Consider the following 15,208-nt stretch of genomic DNA (forward strand, 5'->3'; position numbering starts at 1 on the left):
TTTTTTTGAAGCTCCGGGAACACCTACCCACCTAGAGAAAACCTGGTTTTGTAAATTTTCAGTTTTTTTAATCAATACACTTTTCCAAGTAGAAAACAAGTTTTGGCTCATATGACTGACGTGCATGTAAGTTTTACAAAATCTTTAAAGATCAACAGCCCACAATGTACCAAAATTTCATAACTTTTTTTGAAGGAAAAAATTTCATAACTTGAAAAAACATATTTTTACGTCCAAAATTTTTATCAGACACAATGCTGAACACATCTATGAGGTCTGAGAAGATGCAGCCTACACCAATGGCTTTTAGTAGGTAGGTGTAGGTGCTCTCTCATTACAATATATATATATATATATATATATATATAGAGAGAGAGAGAGAGAGAGAGAGAGAGAGATGATTAAAAACTTGAAACTGCACTGCTGCAGATGCATGTTGTCAAAGAGGATATGCATGTCCAAAAAGCTAACATATTGCTGAAATCTTTTCACCCATTAAGAAGTTGGAAATCAAAAGAAATACACCATTTCCAACGCCAAAAGGGGAAACTTATGCTCAGCTATTCCCATAAACAGAAACACAAGGTGTTTGTATATATATACATGAAGCTGAACTAAGAGGTGATCAAGGGCTTACTGGTTCGTTGCTGGTGAACCCAAACCAACTGGTGAATTGAGGGGAAACTAGACGGGCAACACTTGGCAGAGTGGGATAGGCAAGCGTGCCGAGAATGAACCAGTTGAAGCTCAGCAAAGCAACTGCATCCGATGCAGGCCTGTTGTCTATTGTAGAAAAGAACTGAACCACACTTCTCAGTGACATGACTACCACGATGAAGAGTGCGATCACCAGAGGCATGCAAGGATCTTCAGCTTCCCACACAATGACCCCCACCAAAACAGACAGGAACGCACTGAAAAGACTCTGTGAAAGTGCAGCACCACGACGGTGATCCAAATCTTTCACAGTCATTGCCTTCTCTGTTGAAGTTATGGTGGCAAATAATTGTTCTGATTTTGAACCATTTCTTGAGAAGCTGGAATGTCTGGCTTTGCAGATAGTCTCACGGTCCCATGCACTCAATTCTTTAAGAATCGCCTCGCTGCCTGTGAATCCGAAATTCCATGGAACACCGATATCAACAACACCCGAGTCTTCCCATGCTTTTACTTCCCACAGCCTTTTCTGGATGTTACTCAATCGACAATTTTCATCTCTTAGCTTCTCTAACTGTTATGCAGAAACATGCACATCAGGAACAAACTGACCATGCCAATAAAAGAAATTCAAAACTCTAAATAGAGAGATAAGCAACAGCATTTATCATGGATGGCACCAACCACTCAGATAAGTGACTGTGTGAGTCAGGCGCAAGTCAAGACCAGCTTTTCACGTCTCTGTGGGATTGGTAAACAAGGTGAGCTGCCAGCAAGGAGCTAGCTTGGACCTAGTTTCCAAGCTTCAATAATTAATGATCCAAACCTCGAGCAATGAGAAGCTCAGCTCAGTTAAATATATACCGGTTTTGTAACTGTATCAAACTAGCAATGTTTTGCCCAACCATTGAGCCTTATCCATTAGAACAAGGCTTTCCATTCCTTGCCTAAAGATGTAGAGTGAAGTATCCTTATCCATTAGAACAAGGCTTTCCATTCCTTGCCTAAAGGTGTAGAGTGAAGTATCCTTATACATTAGAACAAGGCTTTCCATTCTTAAGAATTACAAAGGGGGTGAGACCCCTATTTATACACTTTAGAACCTATGTAGGGACTCCACATATAGATGTTGGAGCCCCTCCAACGGTCAATATGATGTGGGCCCCTAAATGGCTAAATATAAAAAAAAACAAAGAAAAAATAGGAAAAAGGAGCATATTCAAAAAACAATATGCGCGAAAATGAAAAAGACTATTTTGCCTTTATAGGGTATTACAAAAAATATATATATATATATATATATATATATAGATAGATACACAGACACATATATAAGATATATATGTATATGTATCTCTCTCTCTATATGTATAGATATATATAGATTACATTTTAACACTAAGATGGTATCTGAATTTTTAGTGCAATAGGTGCTTGGAAGGATAACCCAGCACAAATAGGGGCATGTCAGCAAAAATTCTAAGAAGACCACCAGAGGAAGCTTAAACAGAGGAGGTTGAAAAAAAAAAAAGGTTCTGCTGATATATCAAATGCATTGCTGTTAGCATACAGTGCACAGTGAGTGAAAAAGACCTCTGGATTACAAATACTCATCAAGCATGATTTTCATGAAAAGAAACCATGCAATTGACTGTAATGCAAAGTTTTGAAAACTAACAGCACTGACAAAGTTCACGCTTATGACCATAAGATTCAAATGTGTGTGTGTGTGTGTGTCTCTCTCTCTCTATTTATTTATTTATTTATGCATGGACCAACTAGAATGTTGGTAAAGAGAAAAACTCTCCTGGGGATAGTCTGTAGGTATTAGAACCGAAGGAAATGCAATCACTTGTGAGTCCCTCCAGACTGAAGAGTGGGGATTATTACTTTTGAGAACCACAGGAACTACTTATTCGTGAAAACAAGCAAACTCTATCACAAGAAACAAAGAGGCAGAGATATACAAATCACTTTCACATCTAAATCATGACAAACTAAAATAAAACATTTATGATGACTGTGTTTTCAACACTGAAAAATGTCAGAGAGAGAGAGAGAGAGAGAGAGAGAGAGAGAGAGAGAGAGAGAGAGAGAGCAGCAGAGAAATAAACGAGCTGATGATTTTTTCACTGCAACAAGAAAAATGAAGATTCCCAATTGTGTATCAAACAATGTCACAGAAAAGGGACAAGACAGAGTCCAGCTTCCATTCCATGGAACTTTATAAGACTTCAGTTTCATCAAACAGGTGTTCCCTTGCTTCCTGCCTAGTATTTCAGCCGCTCCTTGCAGTACTTCACTAAACATATGAGACTAATGTATCCAAACTACTATCTTGTTAGTAGATCTGTACTTTTGAGTAACTGATTACATAATACGTATCTAGTTCAATTGTTTCTTTCAAAAACAATACTCCATCAAAGCCCCAAGAAGGGATGTTGAGTAACTGATTACATAATACGTATCTAGTTCAATTGCTTCTTTCGAAAACAATACTCCATCAAAGCCCCAAGAAGGGATGGTATTACAGTATTACTCCTGCTTTTGAAAAACCAGAAAAGACTGCAAACTAGGAGCTACACCTAATACGTGATATGTTATTATCTAGCTGAACTCCTAAACTAGCAGCCAGATGATTTAGGGCTGGTGTCAGATAAGTACCTCTGGCAACTGTAAACATCTGATGCATTATCATATAGAGTTCTAAAACAATGCTTCATGCTTGAAATATCTTATTTACAACTTCAATCTCCATTGTGCTTTGCTTTTGAAGTCCAATAGAATTACTATTTTGCAAAACACACATTGATTTTTGTTGTTTTTTACTCAGAAGCAACCTAAGACATTGTAGATTAAGGAACCACAATTAGTCCAATAATCATTCACACAATTTAGAACATTATCCCAATCAGAAGTCACTAGCATAGACTGCTGAAATCATATTTGGCAACTTGCAATTGTAAAAATGAGAAATTCATACACAGCTGTGGCCGATGAATATATATTAGAAGAATACTAGAAGAAATCAACAGCCAGAATAGATTGTCGACAGACATATGAAGTAACCAGTGGAAATATGCATAAAAGTCGAACTCTGAACCTCATAATGCATATACCTGGTTCTCTAAAATGCTAATTTTGGAAATAGATTTATCATGTTCTTTTTCAACTTCCCCTAGTATTGCCTCCAGGAGTTCTTTGTCATCAATAGTTCCACAGAATCTTGCCTCAAGTTCTTTCTTTTCCCACAATAAGCGGTCTAACTGTCTCTGCATCCCTTGCACATGCATCTCAAGCTGCACAAGGACATATTGTTTTCCATTAAACACATTCCAAGTCAACAAGAAAGAAAAAATTATTTACAGCAAAAGTGGTTCTACTGAATTGACTTTTACAGCTTACAATGCCATGCTTAAAGAATTTATGTAAAATAAGACCTGGATCTGACAAGATAGCATCACCAAGATGTAGCAGAAAAGAAGCTACAGTTTGCTAAGGAAAGATTTAGGGAATTATGTAAGTTATCCTCATGATAACAGGGACCTATTGGTAGGAAAAGAAAAAACAAAGCTCAAGAGAGACATAATATTGACAATGCCCATATTACAAGAACAAATAAGCTCAAATATGATAGCAGTTGCAACTACCACACCACCACCGGGCTGCATCAAGGAAGCCTAACTTAGTGGCAGACATGACAACCACCTGACGGAATTTATCCTTTCCCAAGTTTTCTGTTACCATGTGAATAACTACTTCCTGTTTACAAGTCTAAAATACAGATTCCTTTTTACCTAATTCACCACTAAATGACAACTTCTCTACTCTTAAAAGAGAAATACAAGTGACGTAATTTAGTTTCTTTCACAGATGCCATGCCATTAACATATGCTTTTACATACATTATTCTATATGAAACTATATCAGGCTACTTTCCTCATTTACAATTTCTTAGATGGCTACACATTTCTTGAACACTTAAATGATACAAGCCACAAGGGAACAGTTCCACTGGCGCTCGTGAATGCCATCTTTTAGCACCCTAGAAGGCCAATAATTCACTTGATTAAACTGCTAAATAGCAAAAGATATGTTTCCACCAGATATTTTTTGTATTGGCATGAACGTATATAGACATAGAAGCTACAATGGTTAAACTGATTTTCAGAGGAAGCTCAAGGATCAAGCGCAACTGCTGCTACTGTTGAATTATTATAGGCAGTTCCCAGGTTCTAGAGGGAGAAATAAATTCCAATGCATAAATAGTAGTGGCATAACCAAATGGTTGCTAATTTTTGCTTCGTAGTAGGCTAGTAGCTTTCAGGAAAAATAATTGATTAATTGAGAAATAAATTCCAAAGCATAAATGGTGTTGGCATAACCAAATGGTTGCTAAATTTTGCTTGGTAGTAGCTTTCAGGAAAAATAATTGATTAATCCAGTAAGGCACCTCAAAGTATCATGTCAGTTTGACATACATGGGCCAAGAGGCCATAAAAGTATCGAGAATAATCCCATTGTAGACTAAATCTGATAGCTGCTCACAATATCCTTAGTTCCCTTGGCAGTTGACAATTCATGAGCCTGTGGTTTTTTCTTGATATGATAACAAAGCGTGAACACAGCAAGTTGCTGAAGAAAGTTTTGTGCTCTCTCTCTCTCTCTCACTCTCACAGTTTACAAACAATCATAAACAATGCAAACAAAGCTTTAAAATCACATCAATGTCGGTCATGCTTGATGACTGATATAGTTTACAAAATCGATTAGCAACCTAACATCTGTTCATTCATACCAATATCGCTCCTTCCCATGCCACACAATGACAATGTCAGCCAACATTATCTAGGGAAGATAACACTATAAAAGAGAATGTGAAACTTAAAAAGCAAAACTTCGCTGTTCTCTGCCCAATTTTATCATCAGACCGACACATATAACATGCCGGCATGAACATGCTGAAATTGGTTAAAGTAATAAGAGCGTTAATTGATTCAAATTTTTGAATAATATCAACACATAGAGGCACCCTCACCTGACTTAATTGGAGGGTGCAAAGTGGTCACTATAATATATATTTAATTTGTTAATTAATACTGCTTCCAGTATTAGGAATACTTGGAGGAGCATCGGGGACATGTGGGCAACAGATGGAAACAAGTGCAGGAGGGTTGAGAACATGTGAGGCAGCAGTTGGTTACACGTCTGAGAAGGTTGGGCACCTGTAGGGTAGCAGTTGGGAATACCTGCAAGGAGCAAGAGGAATTATATGTGAATCAGGCAACCAACGAACAAATAGTTTTGATCAACTCACCAAAAAGTCTTCTAAAAACCACATGATGTTTACAAGTATAATCATTTTTTTAAAACCCAAATAAAACTAATTCCGACATAATTAGGTTTAGACCAACCTCTTATCTATATCCAAGGTTTTCTAGTTTTGGACCCAAATTACATTAATAAATCAAACTTATTTTGATTAATATCGATAGCTTCCATTGGGTTTATGTAGATGATAAAAGGTGTTGTATCACAATGTTAGGTTCCGTCAAATGCAAACCGATCCAATCCAGTCTAATTACTGTAAGTAGGTCCAATCAAATATAATAACATGTCATGAAAAATATAAGAGGCAAAGGCGCCTTTCTAGAAATGCCAGAGTCTTGCTTTGAAATTGTAAAGAATTTCTCACAAGAAAAAAAGAAGAGAAAGGTCTCTTCTACTCTTTCCAAAAAGGTGTCTCTAGAGAGTTCTACCAACCCTCTCCTTCCCTCTCTCTTTTTGAGAGAGCAAAGTAGCTGACAATGACACTAGTGAGTGGGAACATTTAGAGAAAGAAGAAAAAACCAGTCTTGAACAGTAGAGAGACCAATACCGATGCCTCCTGCTGGATTTCCAATTTGGAGAAAATTGAGAGAGAGAGTTGAATACGAATCTAAATCAAATTCAACCTAAAAAGCTCATTTGAACTCGATCAGGATTCGAAGAAAAATTTACCTAAATCCAAACCAAATGCACATTAGGATTTTACTTTCATGATCCAAACCTAAAAAAAACATTTTAGATTCAGATGAATATGTGATTATACCCAATATGCATGCACCCTTCCCTTGGCATATTGCCGGGCAAGCTCCCTAGGATGTCTGTTCTGCAAAACTGCTCATCTACCATTTTAGGAAAAAAATAAATACAGATAGCCCAGATAGCATATATTTACATCAAAACCCTTAATCCATATCCTCTTTTCCTAATATCCCAAAGCAACCAGTGCACGGGATAGACAATTTATTGAAATTGAAAGAGCTGTACTTGTCAAAGTAAACCTTGCGGACAAATTTTATGGCTTGGGCATTCACTAATTAGAACCTCAAAATTTCTGAATTATCTATCGCTTATTGAAAAAAGTGAAAGTACATTTCCACATGCTTTTGTCTTCCCAAGCTACACTCACTTTGAAGATACAGATACTGCATCTTGTTATCGCTTAACAAAATGGATTTCTCCATCCATCATTCTGATGAATCGCAAGATGGCATATCCATGATGATTCTATACTCACTACAACTATAGGCTAGATCTAGAAACTAATATTGCTCAGCTAGACTACAAGACTAGTGACTCAAAACAAACACAGAATAATCCTAAATCAATCTACCTTAGTCAGATCAAAATCCTTGTGCTCACTGCCTTAATATGCCTAGGGATCGGCAACAAGTCAAGCCTCTTGAGAGGCTCGGGTTTGCATGGCCAAGAGAACAAGTTGAGCTCACTTATTCAGCAAACAAATCAAACTCAAGCTTATCCTTAGGCTCATTTGCATAAATGAGACAAGCCCGAGCATTGAGCTTGTTCCAAACTTAAATGAAGTTTGTTAAGCTCGTTTACACTTGGTTAATTAAATATGTTTATACCTCTATCATCATATATTGCATTACATTATGACAAAAAATAATAATATTAAATATAAGCATGTAGAGGGTTTTTATGCTCCCTTTTTCCCAAGAGTTCTTGGTCCCTTAATCCCTCAAACATCATTTCAGTGAGAACTAGCAATCATGGCATCTCTGCCGCTCCTTCTCCTCCTCCTCCTTGCCAGGCTTGGGCTCTTCTTGGCTCATTTGCAGCCCTAAATATGCCACCACAAGTTAAATGGTATAGTTCACCCATTTTGGTTTGACAAAAACAATCCTTATCTTCAGTTTTTTCCATTAATACAATATCTTGCAGCATTCATGAACTAACAATTGACTACAACCCCTTCTCCCTTTGAGAAGGAAGTCCACCACAGAAAGCTTGTTAAAGGAAAGCTCCACTAGTTCATTAGATTAGTTAGTTATTCATACGACTCCACCAAGGATGGTTTCTAATCTAAAGCTTTGCTGCTCACATGCCATAATTTCATAACTAAGGATGTTAACTTTCAATACGCTTTTGAATGTTTTTTTTTTGGTTGAATGGGGTTAACTTTGAATATGTTAAACCCATAGGCTTATCAGTTTGGAGCTGCAAAAAATTAAAAGAACATCCTATCTGTTTGTAAAACAATTTTGAGGTATGGGGGTTCTATGCCATACAAAAACAATCCTTAACTCCGCCTGTGTATAACTGTTTAGTTATACACTGCCGGTCCCAAGCCCGAATAAAGGAGGAGGGTTGCAGTAGGCTAGTGACAACCAGCATAAAAACTTAGTCATACCCTATAAATATGAACCAATATGAGAATTTCGTTGGGGCGTTCCCTACTGAGCGACGCACTATACTCTATAGGCTCAAAGGCAGTGATAAATGGGCAAGGGTTGCTAGGTCGTTGCTCAGAAGCGACGCGTCACACGGGCGTCCGGGTGTGGTGTCAAATAGGCAAGGGTTCCCTCACTTTGTTGGACGGGTGGGGGTAAAGAAGTTAGTCCAAGACCATAAAATTAGGTTAGCCACTTGGAACATAGGGTCTTTAACTGGTAAGTTGGTAGAGTTAGTAGATGTTATGTGTAGGAGAAAGATTGATGTTTTATGTCTACAAGAGACCAAATGGGTAGGTGAGAAAGCAAAAGTGATAGAACCTTGGGGATATAAGATTTGATATACAGGAATAGGAATGGAGTAGGGATTGTTATGAGTCGTGAGTTTATAGATAATGTAGTTGAGGTCCGTAGGAAGGGTGATAGGATTTTACTTATTAAATTAGTATTAGGTACGAATATTATTAATATTATTAGTGTTTATGCACCTCAAGTAGGTTTAGATGATTCCATTAAGCGTCAATTTTGGAAAGATTTAGATGGAGTAGTACAAGGCATATCTTATGGAGAAAAGCTTTTCATCGGCGGTGACCTTAATGAACATGTATGCATTAGTAGGGATGGATTTGAGAGTATCCATGGAGGCTATGGTATAGGAGAAATAAACGAAAGTGGAAAAATAATTTTAGATTTTGGTTTGTCCTATGATATGATCTTAGCAAACACTTGGTTTAGGAAGAGGGAGTCTCACCTAGTAACATTTAAAAGTGAGGTTAATACGAGTCAGATAGATTTTTTCCGACTTAGAAAGAGAGATAGGGGTTGTTGCATCGATTGTAAGGTTATATCGGGAGAAAGTGTAGCTACACAACATAGAGTCTTAATTTTAGATATTAGAATTAGACAATACCGCAAAAGGGATAGACATATGATAGATCATAGAATTAAGTGGTGGGCACTAAAAGGAGCTAAACAAGGAATGTTTGTAGAGCAGGTAGTTAAGGAAGCTGATTGGTGTCTCGAGAAGGATTCATAATCAATGTGGAATAAGATAGCGGGTGGCATGAGAAAGGTGGCTAAGGAGGTATTGGGTGAGTCTAAAGGCGGTGCACCGCTAGGTAAGGATACATCATGGTAGGGCTAAGGAGGTATTGGGTGAGTCTAAAGGCGGTGCACCGCTAGGTAAGGATACATCATGGTAGAACGAGGATGTCAAATTAGCTATCAAGGTTAAAAGAGAGAGTTATAGAATTCTAAGCAAGAGTCCTGATAATGAGAATTTGGAGAAGTATGTGATAGCAAAGAAGGAAGCTAAAAAAGTAGTTCGAAACGCGAGGGATAAGGTATATAAGGAGGTTTATGACAAATTGGATACCAAAGAGGGCGAGAATGATATTTATAAGCTTGCAAAGATGTGAGATAGGAAATCGAGGGATCTGAGTATGGTTAGATGTATCAAAGATGAAACACAAAGGGTTTTAGTCAAAGATGAGGAGATTAAAGAGAGATGGAAAGCTTATTTTGATAAGCTATTTAATGGAAGTCATGCTCATGATCTTGGAGACTTCTTCATTCCTTTTCATGAGATGAATCGTGACTTCATGCGCAAGATTCAAAAGAAAGAAATTGCAGAGGCTTTGAAGAAAATGAAATCAAGAAAGGCAGTTGGCCCAGATGGTATACCTATCGAGGCTTGAAAATGCTTGGAAGAGAAATGTTTAGAATGATTGACAAATCTTTTTAATAAGATTTGGCTGACAAATAAAATGCCTAATGAGTGGAGGAAGAGTACTTTGGTGCCTCTATATAAGAATAAGGGTGATATACAAGATTGCACAAACTATCGTCGTATAAAACTCATGAGTCATACTATGAAACTTTGGGAGAGGGTGATTGAGTCTAGGTTGAGGAAGGTTGTCATGATATCGGAGAATCAATTTGGTTTTATGCCTGGAAGATCAACTATGAAAGCTATATATCTTCTTAGACAACTTATTGAGAGATATAGAGAGAGGAACAAAGATTTGCATATGGTTTTTATTGATTTGGAGAAGGCATACAATAGAGTACCTAGGGATGTTCTCTAGTGGACAATGATGAAGAAAGGTGTTTCTCTCAAGTACATTAGTATAATTGAAGATATGTATGAAGGAGTAGTAACCAATGTCCGCACTTGTGGAGGGGTGAAAACCAATTTTCCTATAACGGTTGGGTTACATCAAGGATTTTCTTTAAGCCCTTTCTTATTTGCTATAGTGATGGATGGGCTTACGAGATCAATTCAAGAAAATGTGTCATGGTATATGTTGTTTGATGATGATATTGTTTTGATTGATGAGTCTAGAGCTGGGGTTAATGCTAAGTTAGAATTATGGAGACAGACATTAGAAGCTAGAGGTTTTAAGTTGAGTAAGAGTAAGACAGAATATATGGAATGTCGGTTTAGTAAGCAACGAAGTAGTGATGGGAGTGTAGTGAAGCTTGGTGAGCAAGAAATACCGGTGGATGATTGTTTCAAATATTTGTGATCTATCATTTAAAAGTATGGAGAAATTTATGGAGATGTAAATCATAGGATAAAGGTTGAGTGGATGAAATGGAAAAGTGTAACTGGAGTGTTGTGCGATCGTAGAATGCCATTGCGGTTGAAGAGAAAGTTTTATAGGACGACTATTAGGCCCACTTTACTATATGGTACGGAATGTTGGGCTGCCAAGAGACATCATATTCAAAAAATGAGTGTAGCTGAGATGCGTATGCTTAGATGGATGTGTGGAAATACAATAAAAGATAAGATTCTGAATGAGGAGATATGTAAGAAGGTAGGCGTTGCACCCATTGAAAATAAGATGAGAGAGAATCATTTACGGTGGTTTGGACATATTCGGCAAAGGCCTAATGATGCTTCGGTTAGAAGGATGGAGAAATGAAAAAATATATTAGTTAAAAGAGGTCGGGGTAGGTCTAGGAAGACTTGGATGGAGATGATAGGAAAGGATATGAATGCTTTGAACCTCACCGAGGACATGGCATTGGATAGAAATGATTGGAGAAGGATTCATGTGGAAGACCCAGAATGATTTTCTGTTTTGGTTCATATCGCCGACCCCAATTGTTTTGGGATGAAGGCGTTGTTGTTGTTGTTGTTGTTGGGGGTTCTATGCCATTACTACAAAAGAAACCAAAAATAACGGAAGATTCTTGTAGTCTTGATGCCTTTATTTTGGAACTTACCGTTAGAAAAGTTTTAAAATATAACTTAACTGTAAAGTCTTGATGATTTATTGTTTTACACCAAAAGTGCTTTGAAAATGTTTAGTCCCATATCTAAGAGAGAGAAGTTTTTCCGGTGGTTTAAATAGAGGGTTTGTTCTCTATTTTTTTTACTTTGGTAATCCTTGAGTCTTTAGGTGGCTTGCGAACATTGTTGTGCATCGTGCAACAACAAATGCGCCGTTCTTGCACACGTGCGCGCACGTGTGTGCGCAACGGCGCTTGAGGCGCAATGTGGCGTTTTGATGGAGCACTTTGCACTTTACATGCTCGGTCCGTTTTGACTTTTTAGTTTTTGAGTTGTCTGGCCGTTTGAAAGGCTTTAAAATGCATTTATATAGAGATTATGGTGCATTGTGGCTGTTGGACGGTTTTGAAGGCCTTTAATCAATAGTCAAAGGTGGGTGACCGTTCATGGACCTTTTCATCCTTATTTCAAACCGTTAAATTTATGGCTATTAATCTCATTTATCACAAAACGTTTTGGCCTTTCTAAAAGTCAATAAATCTCTTCGTTTTTCGTCTTTTGAGGCATCCGAATTTCTGACTCTCCAGTTTTTCTCCTTTCTTTCTTCTCCATTTGGCTTGCAGAGTTCAAGTGTGGGAGAGGTCATCCGTCCTTGCGAAGCACTGACTCTCTTGAGGTTCAAGCCTAGTTGTATCTTGGAAACTCAGTCGTAACAAACCTCTTTTCGCATCTTCGGAATTCTCGGAGTGGGGCGATTGAAGTTTTAAAGATAGCGATCTTAAGAATGTGCCTCTAGGCTTGAGATCTGCATTTCCTTAAATCCTTATTTTGTTACCTGTTTGCGTAACACTTACCTCTTTAGGACATGAAAATGGGTTTTCATTTTGAAGGAAAAAGTCCCTAAGTTACAAGTAGATTTTTACTGACAGAGAGGCCAATGGTTGAAGTAATATGCAGCCTTTATCACTTTTCACAAGGTAACAAAGTCCAACTTCCTAAAGCCATATACCAAATTAAAGCAAACAAACTCCACAGTCCGGTTCCTTAGACTGAGGGCCATTGTTTGGTGCAATGATAAACACTCGGGCTGCCAGCGCTGAGATGTAGTTCGAGTCCTCATGGCAGCCATTTCTGGCACAAAATCAGAAGGTTAGAACTGAGGCCATTATGCCTCTTCCTAACACCCCAGAGCATTAGACTGCACTGGGTATGACCCTTTTTTAAGTCTAGGTCATTAGATTGACTTGAAAGGGAATAGTAATATTTGTTGCAGCACAACAGTAGTAGATGATGATGAGAACAACAACAACGCCATCATCAACAATAGTAATAACAACCACAACAACAACAACAAAACCAATGATAGCACATTCTGCTATAGCAACTAGCACCTATCTACCTGATGCGATCCATGAACCGTTGGCTCACTAACATCACAAGAACTGTTGATGATGACAAGAACAACAATAACACCAACAACAATAGTAATAACAATCTCTCCTCAAGAACAACAATAGTAATAACAATCTCTCCTCAAGAAAAACAATAGTAATAACAACCACAACAACAACAAAACCAATTATAGCTCATTCTGCTATAGCAGTTTTTTCACCAAGAATTGGCTTACTCTCGACAAGCACCATTATATCTGAATAGATTCATGAACCGCTAGCTCACTAACACTACAACAACTGTTGATGATGACAACAACAATACTAGCAACAATAGGAATAACAACCACAACAACAATAAAACCAATGATAGCCCATCCTGCTATAACAGTTATTTCACCAAGAAATGGCTTACTCTCATCTAGCACCATTATACCCGAATCGATTCACGAACCTCTCAAGAACTGTTGAAATGTAATTCCCTTGACGTCTACCATATGTCATATCTGACAGTAACGACACTACGCAAAAGAGCCAAAGTTTTGAATCATTATCAGACACTTTAGGGTCCGTTTGTTTTATTTCCATGCCTCATGGAAAGACGAGAAAGAAAGGGAGTTTCATTAGAAGGGCCACATAAAAAAAATCCTCAGTTCAGCCTGAACGAAAAAGTACCAAAAGATTTGCACGTAAAAAGTGGTAGGTGAAAGAAAAACTGAAGTTCAACATGCTTGTATAGCACTTTTTAAGATGATTTGATCACTCGTGAAGGAAAAGATGCCCAAATTCCCATGTAAATTAAATGAAACAAGCAAGTTCTAAAAAGAATCACTACCCTGTAAAAGGCTATAAGAAGCATCAAATTTGGTTAAAACCCCATCTATTTTGGAGCATGCTGCGGTTCTAGTGGCAAAGCCGGCCAAAACCCAAACAACTCCCTACAAAGATCTAATGGACCACCAAGAAAGAGCTAGCTATCAAAAGACTTTTGGATAACCGAGGAAAACTTTGCGGCAAAGGACATGCGCTAGTGGGTTTCGAACTCTGGACGTCCTATCAACTTGGTGATGTTCACAAGTTGATGGGAGCCCTCATGGGCATCCAGCGTCAAAACTAACAGAGGAATCTTCCCCGCCAAAAAAAGGAGAGGAAAGCACACAAACCAGTTTCTCGCGTCGCAACGCAGTGAGCAGTCGAGCAGGAAGAGTCGCAACCGCAATGAACCAATTAACCACCCTCCAGAGCAGACCGAGCTGCAGATTGCACACAAACTTCACCAGATGCAACAATTCGCAAACGAAAAGGGCAGCCGTGTCGATACAGAGTTTCATCAATGAGAACGGCGTGGTGGCCAAGAGGATCGCATAAGAAACAAGATCCACAACCAACCCCATGTCGCTTCTACTCCTCTATCATCTGCAAGCGTAAGACTCTGCATTTGAGTTCCCCAAGAAGAACACAAGACTGAAAAGAGACATCGAAAAGAAGAAAATTTCCCTCTCTAAATCCAACCAAAACTAACCAACCACATGATGATACCGACCATGCAGAGAGAGAGAGAGAGATTTACCTGGCGGAACGCAACCCCGTTCATGAGCACGGAACCGACGGTAGGTTGCCGCGGATAAACAGCCGAGGTGGAAGACTAGTGGGGACACGTGTGACGTCGCACGTAGGCAGAGATTAACACGTAGGCAGGCGAGGAGGAAGCAGGAATGACACCTTGCATGCCTCCCCCATTTAAAAAAAAACACAACACAGGCGAACCAGAGCAAAACACATCCGCTGCTTTACGAGGCCTACGTGCTTTGGTTGCTGGGCCGGCTACGCATAACCAAGTGCAGTGGGGCTCCCGTTGTAACAGCAAATTTTCACCCAACCACCAAACTTTTTGGTCTAAATCAGATCCACGCCAAAAGTGTGAAAGTTTGTCACCAAAGTTTTTGCCCTAATTCACCAGATGACACCAAGGTCAATTGCTTCAACTTTTGTTGATTGATGCATGATATTTTATCACAAATTCATGTATTTATATTTGATTTTATGGCTTAAGTAATCCTATTTAGGATGTTTGAGGTGCAAAAATGCTTTGGTTTGAATTTCACGCGAAACTGAGTCAAAACGAGAGATACAACGATTTCAAGTTTATTGAATCAATTTTTGATGAGATTTGGATCTAG

At 38.4% G+C, this 15,208-nt stretch overlaps 1 protein-coding gene across 1 annotated transcript; it reads right to left on the reverse strand.

The window, feature by feature from the left end:
• Positions 1-398: 398 nt before the first annotated feature.
• On the reverse strand, positions 399-14,833 carry LOC149822501 (uncharacterized). Its single transcript, XM_089981060.1, has 4 exons — positions 14,599-14,833; positions 14,192-14,444; positions 3,777-3,956; positions 399-1,231 (listed from the first exon to the last, which is right to left on the reverse strand). The coding sequence occupies exons 2-4, from the start codon at positions 14,420-14,422 to the stop codon at positions 626-628; spliced, it is 1,017 nt and encodes a 338-aa protein (XP_089837186.1). The 5' UTR covers positions 14,423-14,444; positions 14,599-14,833; the 3' UTR covers positions 399-625.
• Between the last annotated feature and the right edge of the window lie 375 nt (positions 14,834-15,208).

Source organism: Nuphar pumila, chromosome 11 (assembly GCF_984573655.1).
Source record: "Nuphar pumila chromosome 11, dmNupPumi1.hap1.1, whole genome shotgun sequence".
NCBI classification, from domain to species: Eukaryota; Viridiplantae; Streptophyta; class Magnoliopsida; order Nymphaeales; family Nymphaeaceae; genus Nuphar; species Nuphar pumila.

Bases quoted from the DNA above. Each gene is read 5' to 3' on its own strand.
- LOC149822501 (XM_089981060.1), bottom strand. From the start codon at position 14,422: ATGGGGTTGGTTGTGGATCTTGTTTCTTATGCGATCCTCTTGGCCACC. The intron at 3,957-14,191 runs GTTTGTGTGCTT...GTCCTTGTGCAG, and splicing joins CGTTGCGACGCGAGAAACTG to CTTGAGATGCATGTGCAAGG. The intron at 1,232-3,776 runs GTATATGCATTA...TCTGCATAACAG, and splicing joins TTAGCATTTTAGAGAACCAG to TTAGAGAAGCTAAGAGATGA.